The sequence below is a fragment of the Thamnophis sirtalis genome, unplaced genomic scaffold, assembly GCF_051295495.1.
Source record: "Thamnophis sirtalis isolate CommonGarterSnake01/CBP01778 unplaced genomic scaffold, rThaSir2_p1.2 scaffold_1, whole genome shotgun sequence".
Classification (NCBI taxonomy): Eukaryota; Metazoa; Chordata; class Lepidosauria; order Squamata; family Natricidae; genus Thamnophis; species Thamnophis sirtalis.
In genome coordinates this window covers 138,142,300-138,157,063 of record NW_028261381.1, presented here as the reverse complement: position 1 = coordinate 138,157,063, position 14,764 = coordinate 138,142,300, and the positions used below count along the sequence as shown (strand labels likewise).

Sequence of the window (14,764 nt, the reverse complement as noted above, 5' to 3'; positions counted from 1 at the left end):
CTCAACATTTGGCAGCAGGTTTTTGTGGAAGACAATTCTTCCATGGATTAGGGAAGGGGAGGGGGTGGTTTCAATATTGTTTGATTGAATGCTGCTCACCTCCAGCTGTGCAGCCTGGTTCTGGTTCTTGACTTGTGGGGGTTGAGGGCCCCTGCCCTACTTCCTACTTTGTTAAGATTCAGGGTTTTTTAAATAAATAAATTCACAGGAAGCTTGTATGTTATCGAATAGAATAGAATAACAGAATTGGAAGGGTCCTTGGAGGTCTTCTGGTCTAACCTCCTGCCTAGGCAGGAAATCCTACACCACTTCAGACAAATGGTTATCTAATCTCTTCTTTAAAACTTCCAGTATTGGAGCATTCATAACTTCTGAAGGCAAGTTGTTCCATTGATTAATTGCTCTGTCAGGAAATTTCTCTTCAGTTCTAAATTGCTTCTCTTCTTGATTAGTTTCCACCCATTGCTTCTTGTTCTACCCTCAGGTGCTTTGGAGAATAGTTTGACTCCCTCTTCTTTGTGGCAGCCCCTGAAATACTGGTATCATGTCTCCCCTAGTCCTTCTTTTTATTAAACTAGACATAGCCAGTTCCTGCAACCGTTCTTCATATGTTTTAACCTCTAGTCCCCTAATCATGTTTGTTGCTCTTCTCTGCACTCTTTTTAGAGTCTTATTTGCTTATGAAGAAAAGGATCAAGATTAAACATCACTTAGAATGTGTTTAGGCCCGCAGAGAGCAAGGAAAAAAGGGGAAATGATAGGAAACTAATGACAAGTCTTTTTTTCCTTTTGAAATTTGGTCATCGGGTCATGGGGTGGGGGGAGACAATGGTAAGCTGAAGTGGTACAGAGGGTGGTGAGGAAAAGCTTAACCTGTTTGCCTTCTGATAAATGGGTGGGTGTTGTAAGTGATTATATTTGCTATGACAGCCATTCGATGACAATGTCCACACCATGCTCTTGAAGTTACAAATTTGCTCACTAGCCCCAAAACATGAATTATTTTAATAGTGTTACTTTACTAACAATGGTTATACAACTTACAGCCCAGCATAATGAGTGAAGTCAGCCAGTGTCAAACAAGATGTATTTCAGACTTTGCTTCATACGGCATCACTCCTAGTGAACATCTGAGTTCATCTGGGCTCATTTTAAACAAATATATCAGCAGCTTAAATATTTAACAGGTAATCACGTGCCTGATCCCACCCTAGGGCACCCTTCTGCAGCTTAGTGTACTCCAAAAAAGTTGGTTTGCAGCAGTGGTGGGTTCCTACCGGTTCGGCCCAGTTCGGCCAAACCGGTAGTGGTTTGACAGCCTGGGTCGCTGGAATCCGCAGCGACCCAGGCCTGCCAAGTCCCCAAACCTGTTCTCTGGGCAGCGCCTATGGTGCCGCCATCTTGTTTTTCAGTTCTGCACATCCACAGAACAATTTTAATTGCACTGCGCATGAATGCCCGCAGAGCGCACACAGAAGCGATCCGGCAGTAGGGCCTGCCAGAACCCACTCCTGTTTTGCAGTTCCCACAATCATCCTGTTGACTAGAGCTGATAAGATCCAGGTTGAATGAGAAAGGACAGTAGTTGATGTCTTAAGATTGTACTTTCTTCTACTACTTTTCAGAAGGCAGTATGTTTGAATTCTTTAAGAGAACGGCAGATAGGAAAACATTTTCAAATTCCCTTGGCAATAAGGAAAGTTAAAATACCAGTTTAAATATTAAGCCACAAGAGATTCAAAGGGACTATCATGGTGTGCAGCTATGCAGAAACTGAAAGGGTCATGGGAGAGTTCCAGTACTCCTCCTATTATTTAAGAAATACTGGAGGCATCATACTGGAATTTAACCTTGTCACTGGGAGTAGCAGAAATTCCCTTGTTTCCATTTTTTGCCCGCAGGGAGTGTTATTGGGAATAAGTAAAACATGTTGTTTGTCTTGTGAAATATGCTTCAGTATGTGAACCTTGAATCCCAACCCTGAAATCTTACCTTTGAGTAAATTGATCACTCCCTAAAAAGCAGTGATTCTTTTAAAAGCCATGAAGTAAAAATGAATGTAGAAAGCTGATGCCTCCAAGATAGCTGAGAGGGTTTTGAAGCCCCCATTTGCGTTAGAAGCATGTTATGTTCACATTTCCAAACACCCACAAGCTCATATGGCTCTCACATTTATAATGATCCTTGTTCTATTCATGTAGTTTGCCAGAACATATTTATCAGAGTAACCTAATAAATGTAACTTGAATAGAATAATGAATTTTTGAAGCCTTAATGTAATCATAAAATGGTCAGAAATGGAGCTACACAACATAAACTTAATTGCTTCGAAAATTCAGATATGTAACTGAAGGCAAAGTAGTAATTGTGGTAATGCACAACAAAGACATATTTTAATGCATTCTTTGAACCCACTAGTGCCGGGATGGTGAACTTATGGCACGTGTGCCACAGGTGGCACGCGGAACCATTTGTCAGGGCATGCGAGGCGCTGTCCTGTCAGCTGGCCAATGTGCATGCGCGCGCTGGCCAGCCAAGTTACCCTTTTTTAAAGCCATTTTTCACCCTCCCCAGGCTCTAGAAGCTTTATAGGAGCCTGAGGAGGGCGAAAAGAGCCTCCCCACTCGGAGGTCCTCCGGAAGTTTCATGAGCTTCCCTAAAGCCTCCGGAGCACAAAAAATGACCCTCCAAGCAAACTGGAAATCACTTCTGATTTGCTTGTAGGGTCTTTTTTTGCCCTCCAGAGGCTTTAGGGAAGCCTCCTGAAGGTCCCTGTAGCCTCTGGAGGGCCTCCGGCGGGGGCGGAGAGGCTTTTTTCGCCCTCTCCAGGCTCCTATAAAGCCTCTGGAGCCTGTGGAGGGCGAAAAAAGGATGCAAAAAAGGGGGGTTGTGCCTGTAGTGCGCGCATGTGCATTGGGGGGGTCACATATTGAATTATGGGTGCGGCACGCCCATGCACGACCCCCTACGCTCCCCCCACTTATGGCACGTGGGCCAAAAAATGTTCACCATCGCTGCGAACAGTGCGATGGTGGGATTCAAAAAAATTTACTACTGGTTCTGTGGCATGGCTTTGTGGGTGTGGTGTGGCTTTGTGGGCGTTGGCAGGGACAGGTTACTGCAAAATCCCCATTCCCTCCCCACCCCACTAACCTGCTTTCCAGCTCCATTCTCCTGTTCAGGGCAACGAAAGAACAGCTGGGAGGCTGGGAGGCAGCGGAGGCGGGGCCAGCTTTTTTGCCAGTTTTCTGAACTACTTAAAATTTCCACTACTCCAGAACCTGTCAGAACTGGCTGAATACCACCTCTGCACTAGTGATGTATCTTGATGTTGTTCTCTAGTGTTTTCTGCCTCATTGGCTGCAGTAGGTAATGGTGAGTTTGGAGGGAGTCACAAGACAAAGTGTATACTTTGGCATCCATTCAGTTTGGCCAATATGGAGCAGGCTTCTGTCCAAATTCAATATCAGAAGATGTTTATCATGTTTGTGCTTGAAACAATGAAGGCTGCTACTGTTCATTTTAATCATTGAATTTGTGTCAAAAGGGATAGGGAGTGAGGTTTTACACTCCATGGATATGTGCTATTTTCATGAATTAAGATTGAAACTGACCTATATATACATATATACAGAGTATATTCAGGAAAAAAAGTGAGACCATTGAAGCATGAGATATTTAATGAAACCAATGAATTTGACATACTTCTAACCAGTGGAAAAGCAAAGTGTCTAATAAATTTGCAAGCAGGTTATTGATTTTTTAAAATAATTTTATTAAAGATTATAATTACCACAGTAAAAACTAATACAAGCTAAAATAAAATGGATGGGTAAAAATAAAGTAGAAAATGCAGAAAAGAAATAAAAATAGAAAAAAGAATTAGAAATAGAAAATAAGTAAAGAAAATAAAGAAGTTACTTCCTACCTTCATCACAAGTATTAACAATTTTAACAACTTAACACCTTTTCTTAAATACCCCATCTCTTATTTATAAACAAATATATCAAACAAAAGCATCATTTCAATATTAGTGTCATCAAAAGGCCATTAAGTGTTTTCAGATAACAACATATCTGTTTTAACCTTGATCAAATAAACCAATTAAAATTCCTTCCTTTCCATCAATTTTAATTTTAGTTCATTTAAATAATATTTGTAAAACTTGATTTCTTTTCATTTTTTCTGTTCCTTCTCACAAGATTCTTCAAAACTTTAACAAGCTTCTTTTGTAAATCCAATATAGGAAAATTATCCAAGTCATTCTCTTATTTATTGTTTGTATATCCACTTTAAGTATTAAAACATCAAGTGTTTCTTTTGTATGTCCAGTGTAGCAACTTTTTCCATGTAATTCTTGTAGCCTGTAATTTATAAATCCACATTCAACTCAGACTCAGTCTTCCCAAGTAGAACTTGTTCCTCATCCATAACATCTCTTAGACACAATTTCTCCATAGAAGCAGATGTCTCTGTTGGCTAAAATTAACTTCTGATCCCATTGTTCAAAAATATCATTCAATATGTCCAATATTGGAGTATTTTGTTTCATTCTGTAATTGTAAATTGAGTGTATGTGCTCGTCTCCTTTAATTGTAATCTTTAGTTTCCTCTAGCTTCCTCTAGTGTCCAATTTTTAAAATCTTATTTTTAAAAAAAAACAAAAACCCAACCCCACTAGATGGAGTTTTTTTTTATAAATTCCAAAATCTTATATGGATCCTTGGCCTATTTTATAATTTTATAAAATCAAACTTTTAATCACTATTGGTTTTTTGCTGTTTATTAAAAAAAATTAAGTTATTAGTTTTAATTTTATTGAGCCTGTTATTTGTATTCCTATAACTGTCTGGTTTGGTACAGCAACCAAAATGGACAGGTACAAACTTCAACAGATAATCAAGACTGCAGGAAGAATAACTGCAACCAGCCTGCCTTCCATAGAAATCCTGCATATTTCACAGATCAGGAGGAGGGCTGAGACCTGTAGAATGCAGACACCTCACATCCTGGACATAAACGGTTTCAACTCCTTGAAACATGCTCTATGTGAGGCTGCCTTTAAATATCACTTAGAAGCTGCAATTGGTTCAAAATGCAGCAGCCCATGTGCTGATCAGTGTTCAACGGAAGAGAACATATTACACCAGTGTTGTCGGCCTTGTATTCATTGCCCACAGGTTTCTGAGTGATATTTAAAGTGATGGTACTAACGTAGAAAGTCTTACATGGCTTGAGGTCTAGATACCTGCAGGACTGCATGTTCTGAAACAAATTGATTTGGCCAGTTCAATCAACCCATGAAAATTACCCCACTTTAAGAAGATAAAGGAGGGCAAATCTCAATTGGGCTGCTTTTCATTGATTGGGCTGGTTGTTTGGAAGAACCTCCCAATGAACACCTAATTAGGCTCCCACCTTGCATGGCTTTTGGAAGCTACTAGAAAATGTACCTCTTCTGGAGGGCATCTGGATCTTGACACCATTTATATAGTGTTTCTTATTTGTGCACTACTGAGAGCCCTTATTTTGCAATGTATAATAATACATCTATGATTATAACAAGTGTGATAGAGGTAGATTGTGGAGGTCAGGAAAAATAAAATGCACAAGGGACTGGTAGTGATGTTCAGCCTATAAATAGTGACTGACCCACAGAACAGTTCTTAAATGCAGTATAAATAATACTATTCTGGGTAAGACATCTTCATCTTCTTCTGCTCCTAAGGTCCAGGGGTACTTGGGGATCTCAATGTCAGGCTCACATACAGCTTCATTCATTCAATATGGCCAAATTCCTTTATGTTGAAATAAAAACAGAAGGATCCTTTGTTTTCTTTGCTGCTGACTGATATAGAGGAATGCCAAGATAACTTGAGGAATGAATGCATGAATCATTAAACAGAGATCAATTTAGCCCTGGAAGGAAGAAGTGTGAAACTAACTCAAGACAACCCTCATTTGATTCTGTTTGGTTTAGGAGGGGCAAAGTGTAACATTGACAAGCTTTTAAATAGTCTGTTCCCTGATTTGGCCTATCTCAAAAGGGCTGACACCTGGTAAAACAAGGTAGCAAGAAGAGAAAGTGCCAGTCCTACAGGCAAGAAAATATGTGGGGCCATATTACTGTATATTGTAAACTAGCACAGCTTATATAGAAGTGTGGATAGAAACAGTAGTCAGTAGCTATTGCACTGTAAAAAAAAAGCACAATGTAACCAAAAATTGCCTAATCTTATTGAAAAATGTAGATGGTACATCATTCTCTACCTTCACAATTGAAAAACAATTATTTGATGAATGTATTTATTTGAAAATATAACTTTGAAAAATGCAAATCATTTTTCTTTAGGTAAAGCTGGTTAGCATTGATGCATCTGAAATAGCAGATGGGAACTCCTCCATGGTACTGGGCCTGATATGGAACATAATCCTGTTTTTTCAGGTAAAAAAAATCCAAAATCACATTTTTCGCTTTCAACAGAAAACAGAGTTGTGTGCAAAAAAGGATATAAATTAAATAGATGCTTGCTATCATCTGTATCTTTTTGTCTAACAATATTGCAAAATTGGGACCATTGCAATGATCCCATCACCTGAGCCTTATTACTCCTTTCTTTTCTCCCTTTCTCTTCCTCTACCTCCTTCTCAGGACATTTCCTTTATCCTCACAAATGGTTTTCTTCATCTAGTTACTTATGTCCAGCCTGACTTAAATATTTCTGGCTTTCATCCAAATCTTAGATCAGTCTCCAGTCATTGCATTCTTCACTTTAATGCAGTGCATCTTGCCAATTATGCTTTAAACAGAGATGCAAAACTTGAGGCCCCAGCTAAGGTTACAATTGAGTCTCTCAATCCTCAGGTGTAGATTCCAGAAATCCTTACAACAAATTGTCATTTTTATTTTGGTTGAGAGAAAAAATTAACAAATGGGGACACTGCATAGTGTTTATGTTACTTAATTTTATTTACATTTACATTTATATTAAATGAAATTTAAGTGTTATCCCTGGCCCTATCCACTTTTTATTCTGTCCTGAGGTAATTTTTGGAATATGATTCCCAATATATCACAAAAAGCCAAGTGCAGGACTCCGTCAAAAAATAAAGGTTTCACACTGTTTTTTTAAACAGTTGTAGATGTACATTGTTTCATGGTACTAACACTGAAATTAAAACAGTGAAATGTCACACAATTATTTACCCATGTAATCAATATGCTTCCAACTATTTAAAAACACCAATCCCCAGCAGATCTAACTTATACTCTATTTTATAGATTGGGAAACATATTTTGGCCAATAATACTTCTTGTTCATTTCTACTCTCTATAAATGTTGCTGTTTTTCCCACAGCTTTAATGTGATTGAAAGATTTATTTATGCCACCCTGATGGATTGAAACTACTAGATGTAGAAATCAGGACTTGAATTTTTTTTTTAGACAGGAGAACAGCAGGTCCTTCAAACCTAATCAATATTCCCTGAGTTTTACCTAAGCAGATCATATGGCTCTTGAATGAATTTGGACCTTTTCCAGGAGGAAAGAATTGCCAGTGTTGAAGAAAATACTTAATTATAATAACTTATCTAATCTATTGTCTCAATCAGAGGTTTGGCAATCAGCATTAAATACCACAAATGTTTGAGAATTTGTTGTTGTTAGTTGTGAAGTCGTGTTCAACCCATCGTGACCCCATGGACAACGTTCCTCCAGGGCTTCCTGTCCTCTACCATCCCCTGGAAGAAAATACTTAATTATAATAACTTATCCAATCCATTGTCTCAATCAGAGGATTGGCAATCAGCATTAAATACCACAAATGCTTGAGAATTTGTTGTTGTTAGTTGTGAAGTCATGTCCAACCCATCGTGACCCCATGGACAACGTTCCTCCAGGCCTTCCTGTCCTCTGCCATCCCCTGGAGTCCATTTAAGATCACGCCTACTGCTTCTGGGACTCCATCCATTCACCTCATTCTCTGTTGTCCCATTCTTCTTTTGCCCTCAATCATTCCCAACACTAGACTCTTCCCTAGTGAGTCCTTCCTTCTCATTACGTGGCCAAAGTATTTGAGTTTCATGTTCAATATCTGGCCTTCTAAAGAGCAGTCAGATTGATCTCTAATTTGAAGAACACCAATATGCAACCTTAATTAAAATGTTGAGGTCTGACTTATCTTGGACTCATGCTTCTTTTTAGACATTTTTATAAAAAAATATTTAAATGCTGCATAACTAGGTCATTCTGAATTCTGCATATATTAAAGTATATCTTTAGGAAAGTCTGGTTGGTACAAGCAATTGTATCTACAGATGGCTTTCAAGTAAACATGGATTATTTCTGCTTACTCTAATTTGGGCAACTGAGTTATTCCAATTTGGCAATTAAATTTTGCTAACTCCCAAACCGACAAATCCCCCTTCGCTTTCTGAAAAGACTTGGAGTTATTGTCTAGATGTTCTTTATTTATTTTGATCTATTTAATTTGTATAGCTGCCCATCTCACATAATGGTTATGGGAGGGTCACACAGTTAAAAAAGAAAATCCAAAACAGATATAAATAATTGAACAATAACAACAAAAACCTGTTAAAACACATTACAACAATTAGACCAGGGGTAGTCAACCTTTTTATACCTACCGCCTACTTTTGTATCTCTGTTAGTAGTAACATTTTCTAACCGCCCACCAGTTCCACAGTAATGGTGATTTCTAAAGTAGGGAAGTAACTTTACTTTATAAAATGTATAAAGCAGAATTACAGCAAACCCCTACCGCCCACCATGAAAGTTGGAACGCCCACCAGTGGGCAGTAGGGACCAGGTTGACTACCACTGAATTAGACAATCATTGTGGATTTAATGCACGGGAGATTTAAATCTTCAGGTATCAAATTAGCAAGTACTTCTCTGGAAACTCAACCCCAGTTTGCTACATCATCTTTACTCTAATTTTAAGAAAGGCAGTGAAATTTTTAGTGACATTTCAGGATTACGTTCTACATGAGAATTTGATAGCCAGCAGGAGAGCACATGAAATTTGTGCCCTCTTGCCACTAATATAATTTCAATAATTTACACCACTCTTTTTTGTAAGCATATTTCTCCTCAATGGCCAATGAGCAACTACATTACTTTAAAATGGACAGTGTTTTGAAGGGGGGGGGAACCCTATTGGTGACAAAAAGAGCTTGTTAGAATCACAAACATTAGTATTCTCATGAATCTGTTTTAAAAAGCATTAAGTGGAATAGTCAGCCTTCCTGATTTAAACTGATTACTTGGCTAAGCAAGATTGGTCAGATGATGATGATGATGAAATTGATTAGATTACAGGTACCCTGTGGGCCATCTAGTCCAACCCCTCCCCCAATTGCTCAGCCAACTGGACGTTTTCCCCAACAATGGATTTTTGATAGCTTTGCCAAAACCTTATAGCTAGAAAATATACACACTCATTCAATTAAAAACATCTACAGTAACTAGAATGCTTACAATCTTTGTTTTTCCTTAAAACGGCCAAATCAAAATAGACTTTCTTTGCTAAAGGAGAGAAAAAAAACTGGCAACATAATTTCCAACCAAACACTTTCTGAGTACTGTATGTGTTTAGAATGGGCCAAACCTGATCAGATAATCATACAGTAGCTGTGTGAATTTGGTAAGGAGAAAAAATGTTACCGTTTCCTTTCAATTATTTTGCCATTACTTTCCTTCCGGCTGCCTCCATTTCAGCTGCTATTTCCTAAACATGATTATTCCTTTAAAGGTGAGCCAAATTTTCAAATGGCAAAATGAGAGCTAACAAGCCAGGAAATGTGAGAAGACGTTTCCCCGCCCCACCATCTGTTAAAAAGTAAATATGTCAGGCCTTTGAAAAGCAAAAAAAAACCTTCCATGCCTGGTGCTGAATATCTCTCATTAAAAGATCAGGTTGTTTATCCTGTTCTGCTGCAAAGTGACATTGGCATTGATTTTAGCATTGTCTTACTGCTATTATGGCATTCCAAAAATACCTTCTTCATAAAGTGTAACTAACACTGGAATCCAAACTGAGCCTGCTCCTTGCCACTTGTTCTCTTTTCCAACCTTTGGGGTATTTTTTTTCCTTTCTATCATTTGATAACTTTCCACTAAAAAGGCATTGCTGAATTCTAATAAATCATATTATTGCCATATATAAGATAATCAGTATTTAGCAGAAATACCTTTCTTTAACATTTTTCCATGAATGCTTGGCGGTGGGGTGGAGATGTGATGCTGTGTTCTGGCAAAGGCAAGAAGGGTTTGGAGCAGTTCATGGGAACACAACTACAGGAAGGCAGAGAGTTAGTTTATACCAAGGGTCAGCAACCTTAAACACTCAAAAGAGCCATAAAGTTCCTAACTGGAAGTCCCCCATTCAGTTCTGGAGCTAACCGGAAGTCCAGTTCCCACACCACAGAGTCTCCTCTTAGCGCGGTGTCCTTATCCCTTTACCTGTCCTAATCGAAAGCCCTAACAATTATGGAGCCAAAAGGAAAACCTGTCCCTTGCCATAGAGTCTCCTCCTGGTTCAGCGTGCTTCCCCCCCACCCAAACTGGAAGCTCCTCTCAAAATTGTTGTGCAGCAGAAGGATGAAAGAGCCACCTGTGGCTCCAGAGCATAAACCAGGGGCATAAACAATAAACAGTTGCTGACCCCTGGTTTATACTGATTCCCCTGAAAATCCAATGTTCAGGGAAGTAGGATTCTCGGATAACAAGACAGATACATGAAGGCCTGTAGCACTAAGAGCAGAAGTACTTTTCTCAAGGAGGCTTTTTGGCTGTTATACAATGCTTTATCTGAAGAGAAAGAGGTCAGTTTGTAGAAAGGTGACACTGTCCAATAGATAGATAAGTAGATTTATTACAGATTAATCATACGAAAAATTCAAAAGGTCACCTTTTAGGTAGTGAGCAAAAGCAGTTCACGTACTGTATATATTTAAATCTTTGCTGTGCAACTACATTATTAATGGCTAAGACGCTTTACTTAGCAATAGTTGCACATTATATCCATTTGCCCCATTGTATATATAAATTATTTATTTTTGTAATCTCTTAAAGCTTAAATAATCCACAGAATAAATATGTTACTCTTAAAGTGAGCATGTTTGTGGATTGTTTACTTACAGCACCCATACCTGTAGTTTGGCCCATATCTGGGCCATGTTACTGCAAAATATTGATTGTTGGAAGGTGGTGTGCATTTTATTATATATATTGGAATGCCAGTTTCCAGTGCTCGTGATGTCGGGCATGGACAGCTGTTTTCAGATGCATCAAATTGGCCTCAGCTGAACTCTGGGTCTTAGCACTGAAGAAGTGCCTGCAAGCTGTCTCTTGCCTAAAGCAATGAAAAGGGCTGATTGTCTGGGAAGCATGACTAGATGATAGATCTTTGTTTTGTATTTCTGATCTTAATAATTGCCTTTTTCATTACAGATAAAGGAACTTACAGGCAACCTCAATAGGAACTCCTCCTCATCTAGCCTGTCATCGGGGCCAAGTGGCCCTGATTCGGACACATCTCATCCCAGCACACCTAATGTTGAGAGAAACATGTCTGTTTCAGTGAAGGATCAGCGGAAAGCAATCAAGGCTCTTTTAACTTGGGTTCAAAGGAAAACTAGAAAGTATGTTGATTCCTCTCCTCACTTTTTAAAAACGCAAATCAATTTCATTGCCTGGTAGAGGGATGAAAAATGTCCTTTTTCGATCTGTTTAAAGCAGGAGTATTAAACCTTTTTATACCTACCGCCCATTTTTGTATCTCTGTTAGTAGTAAAATTTTCTAACCGCCCACCGGTTCCACAATAATGGTGATTTATAAAGTAGGGAAGTCAATTAAATTAAAAAAAGGAAAGTGCTTCAGTATCGGACAAAACCTCTACCGGCCACCATGAAAGCTGGAACACCCACAAGTGGGCGGTAGGGACCAGGTTGACTACCACTGGTTTAAAGCAATGTAAAGGAGAACTTGTGCAAGAACAGAATGTAATTGAGCCTGTTAGCAAGCTGATCCACTTTCCTGATGTTCCTGTTCTGTGATCTTTGTGTTGATAACACTGTTCTGAATTTCTCTGCAATTGATTTATCTGTGCAACTCTCCATTATCATACAAAGATTATGGAAACCAGAGTAAATGTACTAGTTCTTTCTCTTAGTATGTATTCTTGGAGAAAGTAGGGAGAATCATAATTTGTCAGAAAATTAAACTGGGATCCAGCTTTTTGATTCCACTCCTCCATTTCTATCCATTAATCTCAAAGAAGAGAGGGGGTATAGTAATCTTGTTTGTCTGGAGAGAAGTTCAATTGTCCACAGATTAATTTTCATCTCTATATATGCAGCTTAAGAGACCAATCTTTTGTGCCTGGAATGGCCAGAGGTTTCATTGCCAGTTAAAATGCTATTCTAAAATGCAAGCAGCTTCCATGCACCTTCCTTTCCATATCTTCTTTGTTTAATGGCTTCGTATAGAACCATTGTGAAATGGGTCAGTGGAATAACACTGTTATGCACATCACATTTCTGTAAGAATATATTCTAAGTCAGAACTCTCTACCTAAGTTTGTTGTTTTTTTTGGCTGGGAAAAAATACAAAAAGCTTATGGCAATATTTTCAAATATTCATCTTGTGCAAAGATAGAAATTCCAAGCTTAAATAAACTGTGTTTATTTGCCTATTAGATTTCAGGAAGCAGTTTATAATTCCTCTAAATTATTACAGAGAGCAACTTGCCCTGAGTTCTTTTTGTGTTTCTGTCTCTACCTAAATTTTAATCTCTGCTTTAAAAATTACAAGCACCATTACCCCCCCATAGAGGCATATTCTTGGAGAGGCAGAATTGTCCCTAACACATTTCCCTGGTTAGGAAGACCCATTAGTCTATTTTGAAATCTCAGGGACATGATGACATTATTGGACATGTCTCAAGCCAAACAAGAAGCAAGTTGGGCTATTCGGTGATCAAAGATTGGTGTCACGGGGGACTTTCTATAATGTCTAATCTCAGCTTCCCTTTGCTGCTGTGAATAGTGTCTAGCAGTGCTGTCAATTGATCATATACTCAATTCACTTCCTAAGTGGAGTGTAAGCTGCATTTTGCGATGCCCATAGAATCAAATATTTCCCATTTGGAAGTAACTTCTATGGGGCAATCATTTCAACCTCTAATTTCATGATAGTATTTAAATACTTCATGTCTCACACGTAATAAACTGTGCTGTGATATCATCAAAGGTGTTTGAGCATGGGCCTATTACATTCTTTGTTATAAAGAGTTTTATGTTGATGGCATTTCCATATATGATAATTTATGATCATTGTCTATCTGGACAATGGGCATTTGTTAAATAAAGGAGGTTTCTGGCTGATGTATATTTTTACATTCAAATGAAAAGCTAGTAAAGCTAGATAATATGTTTAAAATAGCCCTACATCAATTCACTTAAAATAGGAAGAACATTTTAGCTTTACGTTGCACCAGAGTTAACCAGCATCAAGTCATATGCATTAATATATTCTTATATTTTTTCTAAAACATAAATACTGGTGTGGAATAAATTTTGTTGAAGGACAACATTAAAATTAAAGAACGGTTTCTAGAATTGGGTATAATGAGAAGAACTAGGGATGACATTATAGCAGTGTTTCAATATCTTAGGAGCTGCCACAAAGAAGAGGGAGACAGACTATTTTTCAAAGTACCCGAGGGCAGGACAAGAAGCAATGGATGGAAACTAATCAAGGAGAGAAGCAACCTAAAACTAAGGAGAAATTTCCTGACAGAACAATTAATCAGTGGAACAACTTGCCTCCAGAAGTTGTAAATGTTCCAATACTGGAAGTTGTAAAGAAGAGATTGTATAACCATTTGTCATAGGGTTTCCTACCTAAGCAAGGGGTTGGATTAGAAGACCTTCAAGGTCCCTTCCAACTCTGTTATTCTGTTCTGTTCTGTTCTATTCTATTCTACTCTACTCTATTCCACTACTCCTCTCCACTCCATTCCATTCCATATATGAAAAAACCTGGAAATTTAGTTGTCAGCTTATAATTGTGTGGTTCAATTTATAAAGCTGAATTATTTTATTGTAACTATTTTTCATGTTCCAAAACTTGTTAAGCTTGTTGTGTTTTGTATCTGAATGTTCATAGTGCCTCTTTCTCTCTTAGATATGGTGTTGCAATTCAGGACTTTACCAGCAGTTGGAGAAGTGGCCTGGCCTTCTTAGCTGTAATCAAAGCAATAGATTCTAGCTTGGTAGATATGAAGCAAGCTTTAGAGAAATCTCCCAGGGAAAACTTAGAGGATGCATTCTGTACTGCACAAGTCTATCTGGGTATTCCAAGGCTTCTGGAACCAGAAGGTAACCTATTCATTTTTGAATGTCACCAGCATGTATATGTAGCAGAAACAGATAAACATACAGGGCAGATAAATGGTAACATGCACTCTACTATTAAGAGAGATCGTTCAGAACAAGATTTAGGACATTCTAGCATTTAATACAAAATAGAAGTGATAGCACAATTCAGCTTAACAGATTGCATGTTGAGAACCTTCCTAGAACAAAAACCAATCTTATAGATATGAAGGTTATAGATAAAAGGAAGAAAAATAAATATTTTTAATTTAGCAAACTCATCATCAGGAAGGTTACCAGCACTGTTACTCTAGAATCATCTTCCAGAACCATGTTTGTTCTTTAAAAGAAACTTTTGTA

The 14,764-nt window shown here is 38.1% G+C and overlaps 1 protein-coding gene across 1 annotated transcript in view; it reads left to right on the top strand.

The window, feature by feature from the left end:
- Positions 1-14,764, top strand: part of CLMN (calmin) — an 80,727-nt gene that overhangs the window by 48,842 nt on the left and 17,121 nt on the right. The window contains exons 5-7 of the mRNA XM_087726041.1: positions 6,354-6,446; positions 11,477-11,667; positions 14,214-14,407. Of these exons, the coding sequence (XP_087582167.1) occupies positions 6,354-6,446; positions 11,477-11,667; positions 14,214-14,407 (478 nt within the window). The remainder of the gene's footprint in view (positions 1-6,353; positions 6,447-11,476; positions 11,668-14,213; positions 14,408-14,764) is intronic.